At 31.8% G+C, this 20,385-nt stretch overlaps 3 protein-coding genes across 3 annotated transcripts in view; 1 reads left to right on the top strand and 2 right to left on the bottom strand.

The window, feature by feature from the left end:
- Nucleotides 1-241: 241 nt before the first annotated feature.
- On the bottom strand, nt 242-14,010 carry LOC114331962 (uncharacterized). Its single transcript, XM_028281655.2, has 3 exons — nt 13,585-14,010; nt 4,847-5,260; nt 242-469 (listed from the first exon to the last, which is right to left on the bottom strand). The coding sequence occupies exons 1-3, from the start codon at nt 13,864-13,866 to the stop codon at nt 302-304; spliced, it is 864 nt and encodes a 287-aa protein (XP_028137456.1). The 5' UTR covers nt 13,867-14,010; the 3' UTR covers nt 242-301.
- A 97-nt stretch (nt 14,011-14,107) lies between these two features.
- Nucleotides 14,108-20,385, top strand: part of LOC114331958 (ATP-dependent helicase brm-like) — a 120,696-nt gene continuing 114,418 nt past the window's right edge. Inside the window, exons 1-2 of the mRNA XM_028281650.2 lie at nt 14,108-14,257; nt 16,400-17,315. Coding sequence (XP_028137451.1) covers nt 16,407-17,315 — 909 coding nt within the window. The 5' untranslated portion in view covers nt 14,108-14,257; nt 16,400-16,406. The remainder of the gene's footprint in view (nt 14,258-16,399; nt 17,316-20,385) is intronic.
- LOC114331963 (uncharacterized) overlaps nt 17,327-20,385 on the bottom strand; it is a 52,907-nt gene continuing 49,848 nt past the window's right edge. The window contains exon 6 of the mRNA XM_050650940.1: nt 17,327-17,566. Coding sequence (XP_050506897.1) covers nt 17,427-17,566 — 140 coding nt within the window. The 3' untranslated portion in view covers nt 17,327-17,426. The remainder of the gene's footprint in view (nt 17,567-20,385) is intronic.

Below are 20,385 nucleotides of genomic sequence, written 5' to 3'. Positions count from 1 at the left end.
TAATTTCTACCCTTGTGGAATCGGTATTCACCTGAGGGACAGCAGACGATCGGACATAATAAGCATCTATTTGTAGAGAAAATGAAGTCAACTTTACTAAGTATCAAGTCAACACAGACACTACACATTACTCATTACTACGTGGCTAAAGGTTCAATATCAAGGCCAGAAATAAAAAAAATGATGTTCTATCGATCTAAAGTATGGACATTATTAGTTTAACAATAAGAAAAACAAAAAATTAAAAAAACACATTTTTATTAATATAAAAATATAAATACAAACAGCATAATAATTCTAACTATTTTTTTGTTATTGCGTTTAAAATTCTTAAAATACTAGATACTTCAATATGTAGACTTCTTAACATTTGACGATGAGCTTCAGAATGTTTTCGATCCGAAGGTTTTGCCAAACATTCCTCATTGTTGTTGAAAAATTCCTGAATTGTTTTAACGTCTTTCAAATACTGAAAAAATAAGTCCCAATTCAGCACTACACATTGATTACGAGTTTTTTGGATCGCTATATCTATCTCTCTCTCTCTCTCTCTCTCTCTCTCTCTCTCTCTCTCTCTCTCTCTCTTATAATCCTTCGTCGAAAATTCTTTTCACTTTACTGAATTGTTTAAAAAATACCCTATCTCACCCTCAAACATTCTAGTAAGTTTCGTTTCACTCTTACAAACTCTCCTATAGACAAAACCTTAAACATTCTGGAAACTAATTACAGTAACCAGCAAGACTACTTATCTCTCATTAAACATTGATTGTCCAGCACTTATTTCATATTTAAAAACAATTCTGCAGACAAATAAATGGTGCTCCAATGAGATCCTCACTCTCGCCAGTAATTGCCAAGGTCCTTATGGAAGATCTCAAGACCCGAGCACTATCCACATCAATGCGCAAACCCACATGTTGGCTACGATATGTTGACGATACATTCGTAATTTGACCCCACGACAAAGATGCTTTAGTATCTTTTCAAACCCATCTGAACGGTATACATCTTAGCATCCAGTTCACGATGATGATGGAAACTGGTTCATTCCCACCGTCTCTCGACTTTTTCATAAGGAAAAACCGATCCCTAGGTTTTCATCACCCTGTTTACCAACAACCCACCCTTACCAACCGCTACTTGCATGCCAACTCTTATCACTCACCTTTACAAATTAATTCAGTACTTAATACCATTGTCTTCAGATCAATACGCCTCTTTGCGATGATAGGGATTGTCCATTACATTACGTGATGTTTTGGCATTTTTTAACCGCCCTTCCCTACATGGTAAGGTTTAAGACTACCCCCCACCCCCCTATATCACGCGTATTTTTTAGTATCTAAAAAAATTTTTTAATTTTTTTTAAACAGTTATAAAACACGGATACAGATAAATTAATATCATCTATATTTAGCATAGAAAATTAAAGACTACAATAATAATGTTTAGAGGTAGACAGAACGGTTGCAGGTTGTTTTTGACTGACAAAAATAATGAAAGAAATGCGAAAAACTTTTTTGTACTAATATAATACATGAACAATATTTAATATACAGGGTGATTGATTAGTGGGGTAAAGCTCAATAGATCCGCTATAGTAATAGGTAGCAATAAAAATTAATAACAAAAATTGTAGCCAACTTAGAGCTTCACATTACAAAATTAGTTAGAATGTTACAGGTTGTTCGATAACACAGTGGCAGACCAAACTTATGTTTTTTTAAATGGAACACCCTATATTTTATTTTATGTTCGAAATCCTGTTAACTTCTCCATCACAAAAATATAAAGGTTTGTTATGTTATACAGGGTATTTACAAAGTTATAACCAATTTTGTATGAAAATCGCAACAAGTTCAACTCCCTGTATAAATAAAAATAAGCACAACAGCAATGGTTTATTAATGCCATAGTTTTTTATTTATTGTCGAAATTTTCAAGGATTATTGACATTGCTAATTTTCTTTATATCAAATACAGGGTGAGTCAAAACGCAAGTACATTAATTTCTCAGTAATGTTGAATGGAACATCCTGTATTTTATATCATTAATGAAAAGTAACATTACCGTACTTTAATTTTTAGATAATATTCCTTATGTCTAAATTTATTAGTTTTCGAGATATTTTCATTTTTCAATGGACCAGTAGCGTGGCCAAATTGACAATTGACGATTACTGATTATCAATCCGGTAATCAATGTAACAATGTAGCAAATAAAGAAATAAAATTAATTTATTAGTAATACATTTTACAAAAAAAAAAAACAACCACAATATGCAACATTTTTGAAACAATTAAAAACTACTTTTTTATTTAAATGTAATAAATAAAGAAAGAAAGCTAGTAATAAATTTTACAAAAAAACACACAAACACAAAATACAACATTTTGTGAAGACAATTAAACACTACTTTTGTATGTAAATGTAACAATGTAACAAATAAAGAACGAAAAATAATCTATCAGTGATACATTTTGAAAAAAAAACATGTTTGAAAAAATTAGAAGCTACTTTTAATAAAATATTTTTAATATTTAATTACATAAGGTGTTCAAAATTACCTCCTAGCACATTTATGCGCGCCTAAAAATGATCATTGAGTGAGCTACGAAGTATTTGTAAATTAACACATCGAAATACACTTTGTATTATATTTTTCATCTCATCCCTTGTTGTTGGAGGTATTTTATAAACATCATTATTAACGTAACCATAAAAAAATCAGTCCAATTTATTAAATTCTGGTGATTTGGGTGGCCACGCTACTGGTCCGTTGAAAAATGAAAATATCTCGAAAACTAATAAATTTAGACATAGGGAATGTTATCTAAAAATTGAAGTACGGTAACGGTACTTTTCAATAGTGATATAAAATACAGGGTGTTCCATTTAAAATTACTCAGAAAATAATGTACTTGCGTTTTGACTCACCGTGTATTTGATATAAAGAAAATTAGCAATATCAATCATTCTTGAAAGTATTGACAATACGTAAAAAAAATATGGCATTAATAAACCATTGCTGTTTTGCTTATTTTCATTTATACAGGGAGTTGAACTTGTTATGATTTTCATATAAAATTGGTTATAACTTTGTAAATACCCTGTATAACATAACAAACTTTTATATTTTTGTGATGAAGAAGTTCCATTTAAAAAAACATAAGTTTGGTCTGCCACTGTGAGACCTTTTTAATACAAAAATGTATGCAACTAGATAAGACCACTGGAAATATAGTATGAAACGTATGATAAGTCGAGATACTGAGTTCCCTAAGAGAACGGAACGAGGGCGCCACATAAGGTTAGCTTGAGAATGGGAGAGGAGTGAACAAGAAACAAATTATATACAACACATACAAGATACAATAACCTGAACTACTTAAAACATCACTCACTATTTACCTTGTCTTGCTATATAATGTACTGGTCAGTAGGAACTGAAATAAAAGAAAATTTTTGCGCACTACGCAGAGCATCTCTCTCGATCTATAAGATGCGGGAAGGACGAACATTGTGCATCTCTAGATTATTATTGCTCGGATTAAATTGATTGTGACAAAAATTCACATGTGGTTTAGGTTTTTTATTTGTACAGAAGTACAATGCACACTGCTGACATGTCCTTTCCAAAAGTATCTGATGATCCCGGAATGGGACGTTTCATCGCCGCCGGTTCATCGCCGCCGGTTCATCGCCAGTCCATTTCATCGCCGGCCGTTTCATCGCCAGTTAGTCAGTTGATCTTGTATTATGGGAGATGACACGACACGACGTTAAATTCAGTTCAAAACTTATAACAAATAAATAGATAAAAAATATTATTATATTAATTTACTGTTCTATTTCTACTTCCCCTAAATTTGATACTAAACAGTACTTATTAAATTTGTAGTGTTAAAATATATTTTATATTATAAAAGTTTAAAAGTCTATTAGAAGATTAAGTATGGCAACGGGAATGGTCATATCTCGCATTTCCTAGAATTCCTAATTAATACTAAAAATAAATAATAAATGTAACTGTCGAAAATTGGTCGAAAATTAGGAAATATATCAGTTAGCGATTAACTGACTGGCGATGAACCGGCGGCATCGAAACGGCCGGCGATGAATCGGCCGGCGATGAACTGGCGGCATCGAAACGGCGGCGATGAACTGGCGGCGATGAAACGTCCTAGACCCGATGATCCTTCTGCAGGCTAGGGTAATTCAGGTCATAAATCAATTTGCCGAAACCTTTATACGTTGGAGTAATTTCAAGAGACTGACTCAGAAGAAATGGAGCAAACGTCTTGCCATGATGCTCTTGAGGCTTTGGAATATCAGCCACTGGACCACTGCAAAATCTGGTAAGGAGGTATAACAATGTGTTCCAAAAGAATGGAATAGAAAAAATAAATACACGTAACGCCGCTTTTCGGTTGAGTATCGCGCGTTTGCCTAAAAAATATTTACACGTGATATATTACTAAACCCCCCTTGTGATATTTTGTGATTTTTTATGGACCCCTCTACCCTAAGTAGATCCGCTAAGCTCTGCTCTAAAAAAAAAGCCCTCATCCAAAATGGTTATCGCGCCAATCATATCAATAGGAGCATCCATAGGCATCAATCTCACACTCAATCTCTACCCAAAGACTCAGGCCCTTATCATGCGAAAGCTTTTGTTACATACATCAAAGATGTTACTGATAAAAATAACAAAAATCCTCAAATCAAGAGGAATAAAGTCAATATTTACTCCCTGCCATCCCCCGCCCAAAATCTTTCATCTCATGTCCGAACAAACAAACCGACAAGAAATTACCAAGAATTAAGTAAAATTATACTAACCTGATTAATTTTTCTTAAATAACTGCTACATTTTTTAACAACTTTCTCGACTTCATCGTTTCTTTGTAACAATATATCGCTATTCGCATCTTCATCTTTCTGACACTCTTTGACAACTTTCTTTAAAATAGGCAAATGCAACTGCACATCTGCTAAAAGCTTAGTAATATCGGCGTTGTTCGATGTTTCGAATGGATCTGCTGCAGATTCTTGATCTTTGACATTGTTTTCGGTAGCTGCTGATACGTTTTTTTCTTGTGTTAAAATTTTAATTTCACCGTACTGAGGGAACAGATTTAGATTCTTGTTAAAAAGATCATCTATGTCGGGCAATGTAATGTCTTTAAAATCCAACTCAGGTTTAGGTTTTTTTATTATATTCATATAAATAAACATCTTCTGCAAAATCTCAAACTACAAATAAAGAAAAATATTAATAGAATACGAGAAAACATTACTTATAAATTTTTAGTCCTTAAAAATTTGCTCTACTGACATGTCACCACGAAGAAAAAACAAAGAAACTGTACCAGGGAACATCTAAATAACTGACCAATAAAGTCGATACCATTTGAATGGTTTACATCAAAATGAGGAATCTTTGTTAAAAGAGACTAACAGAAAAACTTAATGAAATACATGATATCATTAGCATCTAAATATTGAAAACATTCACAGAAGTGCGAGTACCTTTATAAGGTTCTCACTGAAAATAATACTGAGTGATCGCAATTCAAGAAACGCATGTGGAAAATGAAAGCAATTTCTTGCTAGAGGAAGAATTCATAGTTATGATTTATTGGGTGCAACCTACCATCCAGTAAGGTAGCAACCTATGTTCGAAACAAAATATAAAATGCTCACATATGTTCTACATTAGACAGTTATCAGGCTTATAGGAACTTATGCATCAGACATGGACATTAAGTAAAAAAAGAATGTGTGTGTACTTTGTACGCACGTAAGAAGTTATACTTCTATTATATGATTTCTTAAAAATAAATATACTTTAAACAGTTTGTTTTAATATTTTTTAAACACCAAACTAATTTTGTGCTTACCGCTTTCAAAAAAATAAAAAAAGTATAGGATTGCTCCGGATTCGAACTCAAGACCTCTCGATCTCTAGGCGGATTCTATAAAAATTCGGTACGAGGACTGTGCGAGGACTGTGTCTGTATCGGTTCGGACGTACCTAACGACAATTCACGGTAACAAACAGACAAGTATAATAAATATACAATAAAATGTTTTAATAATACTCATCTTACTCCTGAGGAAGACAAATCCAAAGACACAAAAATTATAATAAATATATTTACTAAAAACACTTACTGTCGATTTTTGGCGCAGTAAGACGGATTTTAATGCAGTTTGGTGCGTTGGATTCGTGAGAATGTCAGGAAATTTTGTGAACTAATGTAATGAATATAAAATCTGAAATTGCATTTGTGCATAGGAAAAATGCATTTCAAAAGTGCATTTTGAAATAGGCAATTATTATAAATTTGCAACTCGGTAAACAGTTGGGCAACATGTCGATTAATTATTTTTAATCGTAAGTCCATATAATAGTCCTAGGGCCAGTTGTTCGAACGCTAATCAAAAATGATCATTATCAAATATTTAATTACAATTATATTTGATTAAGGGTACTTCTGACAGATGTCACATTTTGAGGTTATGTTGACATTGTTGACTGATTTATTTTATTATTTTGGTTTTAATCTAAAATAAACCATAATTAAACTCTTTCTGATGTTAATTTCTTGTTTTTACTTACAAATCAATAATAATAATAAGCAATTTTTAATAATTTAACAGCTGCGGCTATATATTAATTACTGTTTTACCTACAATCAATGAATGATTAGTGTTTTACATGTATGTTTGATGTCTAGATTTGATTCCCATCAAGAAAATTGATTACTATAAACTGATTGATTATAATCAACTTCTTGATTAGCGTTCGAACAACCGGCCCTTAGAGCCAGTTGTTCGAACGTTAATCAAAAATGGAATCCACTGATCATTATCAAATATTTAATTACAATTATATTTGATTAAGCGTACTTCTGACAGATGTCACATTTTGAGGTTATGTAGACATTGTTTACTGATTTATTTTATTATTTTGGCTTTAATATAAAATAAACCATAATTAAACTATTTCTGATATTATTTTCTTTACAAATCAATAATAATAATAAGCAATTTTTAATAATTTAACAGCTGCGGTTATATTTTAATTACTGCTTTACCTACAATCTACAATCAATGAATGATTAGTGTTTTCCATGTATTTTTGATGTCTCCATTTGATTCACATCAAGAAAATTGATTACAATAAACTGATTGATTATAATCAACAATGATCATTATTAAATATTTAATTACTGTCACCAAAACTGTCAATGTCAACTTTGTTTGGGTCGCTGAAAACATAATTAATTACAATTATGAGATTTATTATTAATTATGTTAATAATTATTGTTATATTAATTGATTATAGTCTCAGAATTGTAATTAATTATGTTTTAACAATTGACATTGACAGTAATTAATTATTTGATAATGATCATTGTTCGAACGCTAATCAAAAATGGAATTAACTGATCATTATCAAATATTTAATTACTGTCACCAACTGTCAATGTCAACTGTGTTTGAGTTGCTGAAAACATAATTGATTACAATTATGAGATTTATTAATCAATTATGTTAATAATTGTTATGTTAATTAATAATTAATTAATCCATCAATTATGTTAATTATCATAATTATAATTAATTAAATTGATTACAATCAACTGATTGATGTACGAATGAGGGATGTTGTTATTTGATGGTTGTTAACCCGCCATTACACGCGCTATGAGGGAATCCCTCACCATATTTGTTTATAATCAATGAAATTGTGTAAACTAATACGATAACCTTAAGCACCCAGGAATGCCTTTAGCATGGTTCATGAGACGGTATGAAAAAGTTATAGAATATTTCAGGCGGTCAGTGTGCTGTGTAATAGTTGAAAGAAGAGACATCCCTCTTTAAGTGAGGGAATTCCTCACTGCGCGTGCAATCACGATGAAATCACGTTTCTGTTATCTCAAAGAAACTTTTAGGTTTTTATTTAATATTTAGGTAGGTTTAATTAAAATATGATTGGATTAGGTTAGGAACAGTGGCACACCGAGGGGGGTTTGGGGGTTAAAATCCCACCCAGAGCATATAGAAATATATATATAAAACAAAGTAGGAAAATGTAACTTGTCTTTTACAAATAATACAAAAAACTTTCGGTGTCCAAGCAAACCCCCCCCCAGAGGAAAATTCTTCTAGGTGCGCCACTGGTTAAGAACCGATTTTTAAATTTACCTATTCTAATTGGAAAATAAGCCACAATTTAACTTGAAAAATTAATTTTATTGACGTTTCGAATTCCACCTCGGACGTCGTTATCGAAATACAAAATATTAATAGTTAGTTACATAAATGCCACAAAGAAATAGCTTCAGAACAGTTGTTAATTTTAATTTGTATTTTTAGTAAAATGAATTCGCGTAAAGAACGTTAATTTCTTCAGTGGCTTGCTGAAATTGAAAATTAAGAAAATTTGCTTTTGATCTATATTATTTTTACTTTTGTTTTGTTAAATTAATAAAAAAAATTGGTTTACGAGACTTTCTATGATATGTGAGTACAACACATTTTATATTTATACATGTTGACATTCATTCTACCTCGAAATAAGTCGAATTTATGTAGGTGAGGGCGACGCTCATACGCGTGCAACCACGTCACAATAGAAGACGCGTGTAACGGCGGGTTAAGGGGACTTAACCCTTAAAAAATAAAACAAGTACAAAGACTAGTAAAACACTACTAAGAAAATTAAAGATATTGCTCTGCTGCATTTCTAGACATTGGTCAGGCCTTCAACAATGCATGGCATGCTGGTATCCTATTTAAGCTAAAGAAAAACCTCATCCCCATCTTCTCTACCAAATCCTAAGACGTTTTTTATTTCCGAACGACATTTCTTGGTCAAGCAAGATAATGAATACACAAGCCAAAGACCAATAAAAGCCAGAGTACCACAAGGAGTTGTCCTGGGATCGATATTGTACTTGCACTGCACTGGTGACCTACTGACACGTAACAGAACATGGTGTACCTACAATTTTTGCTTAAGACAACACTGAACTAGCCTCTCTCCATGATCCAATCAAGGCATCCTGAACCCTTCAAAAGTACCTTAAGAGGATCGGTACGTATTTTCGGCTGCAATGCTATTCAAATGGGGATTCATTTTTTTCGAATCCTGAGAAAACTAATAAGTATTTTTGAAAAATTTAAACGCAGAATGAAAGATTACGTTATTAGCGAGGGCCGAAAGTCCCTGAGAACTTCTATAATGTTTATTTTAATAAGTTACAGGGGTGAAAAACTAAGAGAAAATTTAGTGTGATTTTTAATTTCAAATATCTCATTCAAAATAAACTTTTTATTTATTCTAAGGGACTTTCGGCCCTCGGTATTAATTTAGTCTTTCATTCTGCGTTTAAATTTTTCAAAAATATTTATTGGTTTTTTCAGGATTCGAAAAAAATAAACATAATGCCGTGGTAATATTTTCCAAATCTATCTTTGTCCTACAACGCACTCAGCCGAATATAATATTGTCAGCATATATTGTCAGTCAGACACTGACAATCAGTGACAATTTTAAATATTTGACATTACATCGAGAATATTTTGAGTTATTGATTAAATATTATTGATATATATATATATATATATATATATATATATATATATATATATATATATATATATATATATATATATATATATATATATAGTGTATTTGATAAATAATTGATTTAAGACGTGAACTTAATAAAAAGTTATTTATTGTGTATTATTTGTGGAAGATCCAAGCAGAGAATACATCAGCATAATATATTCTGTGATCCAAGTATTTTGTTGTTAAAGATGTTCAAAATTGTAAGCGTTCCATAACAATATATTATTAAAAAATCACTTTAACACTTTTCCTCTTTTCACGATTGAGTATTAGTTTTTGTTGTACGAATAAATTATTACAATCACTGAATACATAATTAGTGAAAAAATTATCACATTTATTAACTGAATTAATAATTTGCAATTATAAAAATAACAGTTATCCAAGAACATTCAAAAGCTATCTCTTTAAATTAATGATAACATTTTCAAGTAGAATGACATTCTAGTAATGTTTACATATCCATACCAGTGTGAATTTTACTACACGTAATTTGCCGTGTAAAGACAGAAAAAGTAGAGATTCACGTAAAATATTTGCGAAATATGTACCCATAGCCTTAACAATATCCAATGATGGTTTAAAAAATGGAAGATAAAGGAGGATGAGAGTAAATCCACCCATGTAACTTTCATCATGAAAAAACAAACATATCCAACTGTAACTATCAACGAAACACATCTCCCACAAGCCAATACTATTAAATGCCTAGGAATCCAGAGATTAACTTGGCAAAAGCACATTTTCACAAAAAGAAAACAACTATACTGCATTCCACGGTCACCTTTCAGTACAGACTCTTATGAAGAACAGTGTTGCCAAGAGATATTAATATTTATATTAAATAAATTTTAAAGTATTTTTATACCTCACTTGGTCTATTAAATTTGTCAGTAAGTATGTATGAGAAATCTTGTAAGCTGTCAAAGCAAAGGGAGTTTAGCTCGCTGGTAGCGCGTTCGACCAGAGATCGAGAGGTCCCTGGTTCGAATCCATGTGTTATCTAACTTTTTTTGAAGATATTCTTCTTTAGCGGCGAATCGATTGAGGGTAAAATTGTACATTTACCGCGCGCCTGCGCACACTGACAGTATGTAGTTCTGACAGTATGCAGTTAATTGCTAATCTTTCAAGATAGGTATGTATGTATCTGTAACCGTGCAAATAAGTCATTAAAAGAATATATTAGTGGTTTTAGGAAATGTATTATTTATTATAATTCTTGTGTTTTTGGATTAATAAAATATTATGTAAGCATAACATTTTTACACTATATGTCGCCGTGTTGTGTAATTATATCCGAAACTTACATGTTTATTTCTAGTGCCTTGATGGAGTAATTAGAAATGCGTTAGCACTGAGATTGGAAGGTTGCGGGTTCAATTCCCGGGCGATTCATTTTTTTTTTATTTTTGGTTGTTTTAATAAAAAATTTTTGAAAGTAGTAGATAGGAAAGTTAGTTTGATTTTTAAATAAAATACAAATAACCTTTTAAGTATATTTACTTCGTTTAAATTACCTATTATATAATAGAAGAATATCTTCTTACGTGCGTACATAGTACACACACATTCTTTTTTTTTATTTTTAGTATTGTTTTAATAAAAGTTTTTGGGAAGTAGTAAGTAAAAATTAGTTTAATCTTTAAATACAAATAACCTGTTGAAAGTATTCGCGGTGTTCAAGTACTTGGAAGGGAATTGAGAAACGATCGTGCGCGAATAGCAGAGAAATATTGCAACTTTCTTAAATAATTCATATTGTCAATTGAAATTGTCAAATTGAGGTACATTTCATATCTACTGTCATTGCAGAAGAAAAATTATATGTTGCTCCACAATATTGATATGATATGCAATTATTATATAAAGGTAAATTTAATTAATTGTATTTTGCTTGCAGTACTTCATTTTAATAACTAATTTTATTTACTACATACAATTATTTACGTTGTAATAACATAACCTGAATCTTATTTTTTCTTCTTATTATTTTTTGGACTACGGCCTTGACAATTATCCAGTAACCAGGACTAATATAATTGGCCAATATAATTAAAAGTGCGAATAAAGTTGCAGAGCGTAGAAATAGGTGTCACTTTGACGAACTTGCACGGTCCCAATATATTTCGTTGAAATCATATAATAGAAGTATAACTTCTTACGTGCGTACAAAGTACACATGTCACATGTTAAAAAGTACATTTTTAAGGCACTCATGTGAATTGCAGAATTTGCTTCGCTCATTCTGCAAACTTTCACATGCGAGCCTTAAAATTGTACTTTTAACACTTATATCATAAATAACTATTAAATATAATATTAATCACAGGCTAATTATAATTAATATTCAAATGATATATCTTTAATATCGTATAAATATCTTTCATAGTACCTATCTATGAATTATTTAAAAATAATAAAACCCACAGATTTTCAAATCAAGATGTTTTGGACTTCTGGAATATTCTATTTAGACGGACTTTAAGTTTGTCTGCTTAAAACCGGCAACACTGAGCTGCAAGGTTCCATAAGTTTTATATTGGGATATGCTGCCCATACTGCAAAGTGACTGCAGAATGTAGAATACAGTAGAACGTCAATAATCCGGATTAATTGGGACCGGACCCCATTCGGATTATCAAATTATCCGGATTATCGAAATTACCTTTAAAAAAGGTCAGCATACACATTTAATTACAACAAACATTAAAATTTTTTATATTTTCTCTTATAGTGTGAATGGTCTAGAGGTGAAATTAATCAAAACATTTTTTTATGTTCAAACACTGTATTATAATTAATTTATATTTTGCAACATGTGTACAGTGAAAACATCAGACACTATTTGAGCTTTAAAAAAATGTGTAATAGGATTTTGAACTGCTGTAGTGGTTCGTTTTTTCGTAGCTAAGTCCTTAATTATAAACCTAGATACAAATCCGGATTATTGACTGTCCGAATTTTTGACGTCCGCATTATCGACATTCTACTGTAGTAATAAAATTATGAAAAATGTACTGGATCATCTGTGGTAAATCTCAATTAAGTATCCCTTGAAAACAAACTACTGATAAATAAACCCATATTAAAACCAGTGTGGACCTATGGGATCCAACTGTGTGGGACAACCCGTCACACAAATCTACAAATACTGTAGAGATTCCAGAATAAAGTCCTTAGACCAATGCTGAATGCCCCTTGATATGTGCATATGTGCCAAATTATGTGACAGTACCAACAGAATATTATAAAAAATATTCTAAGAGACTATACTACAATCCCAATAAAGATGCACAAGAAATAAATAAACCAAGACACATTGAATGTTAGGAGGAGCACTCCCAAATCATAATTTACAATGTATATACATTGTAAATCCCAAATCATGATTTAAAAAATACATTGTAAATCATGATTTGGGAGTGCTCCTCGTAATATTCAATGTGTCTTGGTTTGTTTATTTCTACTGCATCTTTATTGCGATTTTAGCGCTGATGATATAAATTGGATATATCGTCGCCTCAAAACAACAGTAGGATATGGCATATCCTACTGTTGCACGAGTGGACTGATCAACCAGTTAAGTGATATTGGACCGATGTGATGTGTATGTATATATGGTGTGCACATGTGCAACAGTAGGATAGAACATATCCTACTGTTGCTTTAAGGCGACGATATATCATTACAATAATGGTCTACAATGCTTGAAGAGGTTCAAAATAGTGGACAAATTTTAAATTTTCAGTCAAATAATTTACCTTTTGTTCTTAGTTAAGAACAGATTGTAAATGTTACAAAAATAAAAAATCTTGTTGAACAAATTGTCTTAAATTGGCCATTAAGAAAAAATTATTACAACCCCTTTTGCTGAAAACAGATTTAGTTAATTGTTTGTTAGGTTAAAGAAGCATTGAAACTTACCTGGCCCGTGGGAGACATAAACCCATTCATAAAAGAATCTGCTTGATCTTTTGTACAAAACCCATTCTCATACATCATGTGTCCTAAAAGCTGGGGATTATCTACAGTAACAATAGCTTCCTCATAAGTCCCCAAAAGTTTTATCATCCAAGCCATTAAAAAGGGCCTGTTGGAAGCTTTGAATATATCAGCTAATTCCTCATCAGTCATCGTGTTGGCCAAAGGATATTCATATTTAAGAATATTATTTTTAATTTCTTGCAAAACCTCAGGGCGAACCATTTTTAAATACCGTACCCAACCGTCTCTCACAATCAAAACAATACAGTTGTTGATGCTTATTATATTCCAGGGAGTAATTTTCTCTGCCACCTATCACAGAATTTAAAATAAAAACGTGTTATTAAAACAAAAGCCAATCAGGAGCAAGCGTCGTGCAATTTTATCGTTTTTCTCTTTCTATACTTATAAAATGAAAAGAGAAAAATATTAATCAAAACAAATTAATTCGGGGTGCAGGGAAGAGCAGGGGTCAGATTAGAAAATGGCGAGTGTTGTGTTTTATTAAATAAAGTGCAAAAATGAATACATATTTTTAATAATATAAACAAATGCGGTCGGATTTGGATTTGTCCCGTTAAAACATCGCCGGCTTCAGTCATATTCGGATAAGGTAAAAATCCTTTATTTTAAACTTATAAATTTGATTTAGATGTTAAACAAAGGTCACAATACATTTAGGAAATAATTTTAATATGACAATGTTTTAAATTAAATTGTCCGTTAAGTGCATTCCTTAAGATATTTTGACAGTTGTCTTAGAAGATAACCTGCAATAAAATTGGCCGCTTAAATTGAGTGAAGCTATAAATCAATGTAATATTTATGTCATCCAGTAGGCGCTACGATATGTTGGTTGCCTAATTTGACGGTTAGTGTTTATACATGGTGACCCATAAAATAATAGTCGGTTCGCTAAACTCAGACACAACTGGCTAGTGATTTTAGTAGGTAATTTTTTTGTTTTTGGCCAATTTTGGTCAAAATTGGCAAAATTACTAACTATTTAGTAATTATTAGGTAACTATTTAGTATTTATTTTTTTGCCAATTTTACCAAATTGGCAAAATTTCTTACTAAAATCACTAGCCAGTTGTGTCTGAGTTTAGCGAACCGACTACAGTCGAACCCGCTTAATACAATACCTCTTATAGGAATATCCCGCTTTAAGGAATAGAAATTTGAGGTTCCAAAACTTTTCTACTAGCCACCAAAGATCTGTTATTAGAATATCCCGGTTATAAGAATACTTTTTCTTGGCACGAAGGCTATTCCAATAAGCGGGTTCGACTGTATATTATATTTTATTATTTAACAAATAAGAGTACTTATACCTTCAAATTTCGAAATTTTTGTTTGAACTTAAAAGCAAAAGTAGGTATATAAAAAATTAAGCATTGTAGATAAAAAGGTTCAACAGACAACTCTTTCTTGAAAATACTTGCTCTTTAAAATGAGACTTTCAAACTTATAAAATGTTTATAAGCAAAAAAGTTATTGCAAATTAAACTCAAAAGAAGCATTTTTTTTTCAACTTTTAAAGTGAATACTTCTTATCGCAGGGCTGTCTTTTTTCATGGGCCTAAAATCCTATTTGGCGTCATTCGAAAAATTGAGACGCGTGTTTCAATTGAGGCGCGTCAAAAAAAAGCTTTTCAAAAAATATGTAGTGCGGCACATATTTTTTATGGTAAAACTAAATATAGATTCCCAATTTTCTACGATTGGCTGGCTTCGGGGTGGTTTCAACCCTATAGTGGTTGATTTGTTCAGTTTTTCAAAAAATATATTGCGACACATGTTTTTATTGTAAAACTAAGTATAGATCCCGAATTTTATATTATTGTTTAGGTTCGGCGTGGCTTCAACCCTTTGCTTCGTGGTTTGTTCAGTTTTTGAAGTGAATACTTCTTATCTTGAAAGCCTATTCAGCGTCATTCGAAAAATCGAGACGCGTATAGTAATCTTGCGGTATACAATCGTTACGCGCATGCGCAATAACGAATAATTATACGCAGTAACACATTTTTCGTTACTGCGCATACTCGTAACCGTTCAAGAACAGTTTTGTATCGAGTTGGAACAAACCTATAAATCCAATAATATGTATACATAAATATACACTCATTATAATTTTATATCGCTACATATTTTTTTTTATTTTAAAATATTTGTATAAAATGAAATAAAACAAATAAATATAATTATTATATAAAATTCAAATATTTATAAAATATAATTAAACTTTTATGGATTTTTTAAACTGACTTATGCCATATAAAATCAAAATTGATTTGCAGATTTCGAAACTACTTGCTTTAAGCTTTCATCTCATATTTTTTGTTTTTTTTTTTTAATTTGATGTTCAATCCAATGAAGAATGGCCTCGAAAAACGTTAAAATTGGCTTTTTTTTTCGGAATTTTTAGTTGTTAATTTGCATGTTCTTAAACAAATTATTATTAAAAAAACTGGCTTTGAAGCAAAAAAGCGATTTTTTAATAATTTGTTTAAAAATTGTTAAGTATAAACAAATATGATCAGCATCATAATCTATCGATATAAACCAGTTTTAGCTTTTGCGTATGAAACCGACATTTTTGATAAAAGCCACCAGCTTATTTTTTAATTAAGACTTTTTCAAAATGATTTCAATTCAAATCAAATAATTTTTAATAACATTTAACTCATTTAGTTGTTAGGTACTAATGTCATTCTAATGTATCTGTTTTTTACTTTTATTTTCCTTTTTCCAGTTAAATAATGACAAGTCCATCTCCACAGAATAGTCCCATGCCACCACCACAAGCTCCAAGCCCCATGGGACCCCCTGCACAAAGTCCTGTCCCTCCTCACTCCCCCCACAGCCCTTACCAGTCACCAATGGGCCACATAAATGGCCCACATGGTTTACCTCCTATGTCTACATCAGGTCACTCAATGCCTCCTACTTCAATGTCAAATTCAACCCACGTTTTACCACCTCATATGTCACCTCACGGACCACCACATCATCCCCATAGTGGTCATCCTCCTGGTCCTTCCGGATCACCTGTTGGCCCTCCTCATGGGCCTCCTCATGGACCTCCACACGGACCACCTGGAGGTCTACATGGGCCACCTGGCGGTCCATATGTACCTTCAAGTGGTCTTCATGGGCAAGGTGGTGGACCACATGGACAAGGAGGTGGTCCCCATGGGCAATCCAATGTTTCACATGGACCACCTAGTGGTCCCCATTGTTCTCCTCATGGTGTACCTCATGGACCACCTGGTACATCTCATGGCCAACCTGGAGGACCTCATGGTCAACTTGGAGGATCCCATGGCCCTCCACATGGTCCACCTTTGGGACATCATGGACCACCAGGAGCTTCTACACTTGGGGTACCTAGCGGATCATCACATGGACCATCTGGGGGACAATCACATGGTTCACCAAGCGGAGGTCCTTCAGATGGACCTTCTCATGCATCTCCCCATCATGGAGCACCACCTACTGGGCCTCATGGTCACCCTGGACCTCCTATACAACCTGGTGGGTTATCACAAAGTCATCATGGACCACATGATATGTCACTTATGGGATCTTCACATGGAGGAAATGTACCGCAACAGAATTATCCAGCCCATCCTTCTCCTGTGTCTCTTGGACATCCTCAGCACAGACAGGTAAGAAACAATTATAGTAAAAAAAATAGTTTATTGCAAAAACGTTTCACTATACATTTTTGTTCTAATAACTACATAAAAAATTAACTTAATTTATATAATACGTAAACGTTAAGGTTGGAATTTATCACCATTTTTCATGTCCCTCAAACGTTCGTCATCAGCTTTTCGTTCAATCTCCATGAATTTATCTGACAATTCTTTTGTGGACGTTGCCAAAAAATTTGGATCCATCAGATTGAATTCACAACCTAAAACATGTTTAAAACGTAGTGGCCATGAAAATACTTATTTTAGAGACATAATAATTGAAAATAAATGTCGACGACGATTCAAGAAAGCTGTTAACCCAGATATATAGGGTGAGTCACCACTAACGCGACGGAAGATTACAGCGAAATGGTAAAAGATTTGAAAAAAATTTAAATTGAATAGTTTGTAAGTTGATAAAAGCTACATTTTAAAATTATCTTGAAATATACAGGGTGTCCCAATAAATGGCGGCGTACCAAAGTTATATTTATTTCTATGGATCACCCTCTATTTTATTGAATTTTTTAATTTTCCGCAAAAAATAAGGTCTCGTTTCATAAGGCTTCCCTATACCTATGTACAGAGTGTTCTGAGTTATGATGACTTTTCTTAAAATGTAAAGTTTTAAAAGAAGGCTTATTATCAAGTTATTTACGAAATTATAAAAACATTACTTTTACATCTAAATAGTTGGATATTGGTTGAATGTATTCCATGATTAATTATTACACATTTGTCTACAGGGTGTTCAAAATTTACAGTTTCATTAGTGGAGTATTCAATGTGTCATATGATGCTTATTTTAAATGGAACACCATGAATATTAATAAATAATTATACTAAACAAATTTACCTCTTTCAAATGGTATATGGATGTCCTATACCTAGGTGTCATAGTTTTTGCGTAATTTACAATTATTTAAATTCTTAATCTGTAAATCTATTTTAAAACAAAAGATGAAGTTAATTAATGTCATTGTATGACATTGTCAGTTTATGACAGCACGGTCTCGTAATTATCAAAAATCAAAACTATAAACATCGGTGTATGATATTCAATTTTTTTTTACTTAAAAATGGCTTTGGCAGAGCCTATTACATTCAAATTTAATTGTTCCTAAAAATGAATAATTACGATATCTATGAAAGAGTAGACATGCTACTTTTCATTGGGGAATATTTAAAAATTATCTCTTAGCTTCTAAAGTTTTCTCTTAAAGGTATCCTGATAGAAGACACCCAAAAAGGACGTTTTTGAGAGATTTCTCGATAGATTCCGTGCTACTGGGTAATGTTGCATAGGTACGAAAAGTTAAATAAAAATAAACCATTTATACGGAAACTGTTACGGAAACAACCTTTCTGTTACGGAAAACGCAAATACTAGTACGTGAAAAATTTCGAGTCAGTTGGAAATCAGTCAAACGAGTGTATGTAGAATAGGTACATAAGAAAAACCACTATCATCCGTATAAAACTCAACTACACCAGCATTAGACAGAACAGGAACGTTAAACTTTTCATTTGTAGCCTTAAGAATTTGGAGAAGATCCTGCTTTTTTTTAAGAATGTATTGTGTACAGACGAATGTACCTACTTTTCATAATAACCGTCTAGTTAATAGACATAGGTTTCATTTTATTATGATACAGTAAACAAACATTTCACTATTGATCACCAACACGTTGACGAAAATCTGAATAGAGCAGCTTTTTTTAAATTTCTTAAAACACGTTTTTTGGATCCTTCTTAAAACCTTCCACTTAGCCTGCGAACAAACATGTGGCTCCAATTTTACGGAGCTCCTGCTTATTTTTGACGTGATGTTAAGAACAACCTCAACATAAAATTTAGAGATAAATGGATAGATAGATTCGGTCCATATATTTGGCCACCTAGGTCACCAGGATTGACCAAGATGAATTTTTTTAAATGGGGTTATATTAAAAATATTGTAAATGCTACACCTGCTAATTCCTACCCTACTACTTCAGGTGATATTTTTATGAAATTAAGAATTTTGAACGCTTTTGCGTCTATAACACCAGCTATGTTAAATAATATAAACAAATAATTTAAAATCGCTTGTTGTATAAACATTTTGAACATGTATTACATAACTGATAATTTTTTACTTATAGTAAGTTGTGGTTCATTTTGTATTTAGTTATTTTATTAATATTATTACTTAATAACGAAAAAAAGCAAATAAAAATATATCTACATATTTATTTACAACTACACTCTATAACAACTATGCCAAGATGATGGGTTTAAAAATCGAGAGTGACTATAAATATTTTTAATATCGATGTACCGTTTAAGAAAATTGTAAATTACGCAAAAACTATGACTCCTAGTTATAGAACATATACCATATAGGTACCATTCGAAAGAGGAACAACCTGTGTTTAGTATAATCCTTGATTAATATAGGTACATGTGTTCTAATAAAATAACCATCATATTATGCTACATTGAATAACCCAATAATGAAACTGTAAATTTTGAACACCCTGTAAATAAATGTGTAATAATCAAGCATTGAATGCATTAAGATAGTTACCAGACCGTATTGTCATAAAATGACAATGTCATACAATGACATTAATTAACTTCATCTTTTGTTTTAAAATCGATTTACAGATTAAGAATTTAAATAATTGTAAATTACGCAAAAACTATGACACCTAGGTCTAGGACATCCATATACCATTCGAAAGAGGTAAATTTGTTTAGTATAATTATTTATTAATATACATGGTGTTCCATCTAAAATAAGCATCATATGACACACTGAATACTCCACGAATGAAACTGTAAATTTTGAACACCCTGTAGACAAATGTGTAATAATTAATCATGGAATACATTCAACCAATATCCAACTATTTAGATGTAAAAGTAATATTTTTATAATTTCGTAAATAACTTGAGAATAAGCCTTCTTTTAAAACTTTACATTTTAAGAAAAGTCAACATAACTCAGAACACTCTGTACACAGGTATAGAGCTTTTATCAACTTACAAACTATTC

The sequence above is a fragment of the Diabrotica virgifera genome, chromosome 5, assembly GCF_917563875.1.
Source record: "Diabrotica virgifera virgifera chromosome 5, PGI_DIABVI_V3a".
Classification (NCBI taxonomy): domain Eukaryota; kingdom Metazoa; phylum Arthropoda; class Insecta; order Coleoptera; family Chrysomelidae; genus Diabrotica; species Diabrotica virgifera.
The sequence above is the reverse complement of the archived record's forward strand: the minus strand, read 5'-3'. Positions and strand labels throughout refer to the sequence as shown.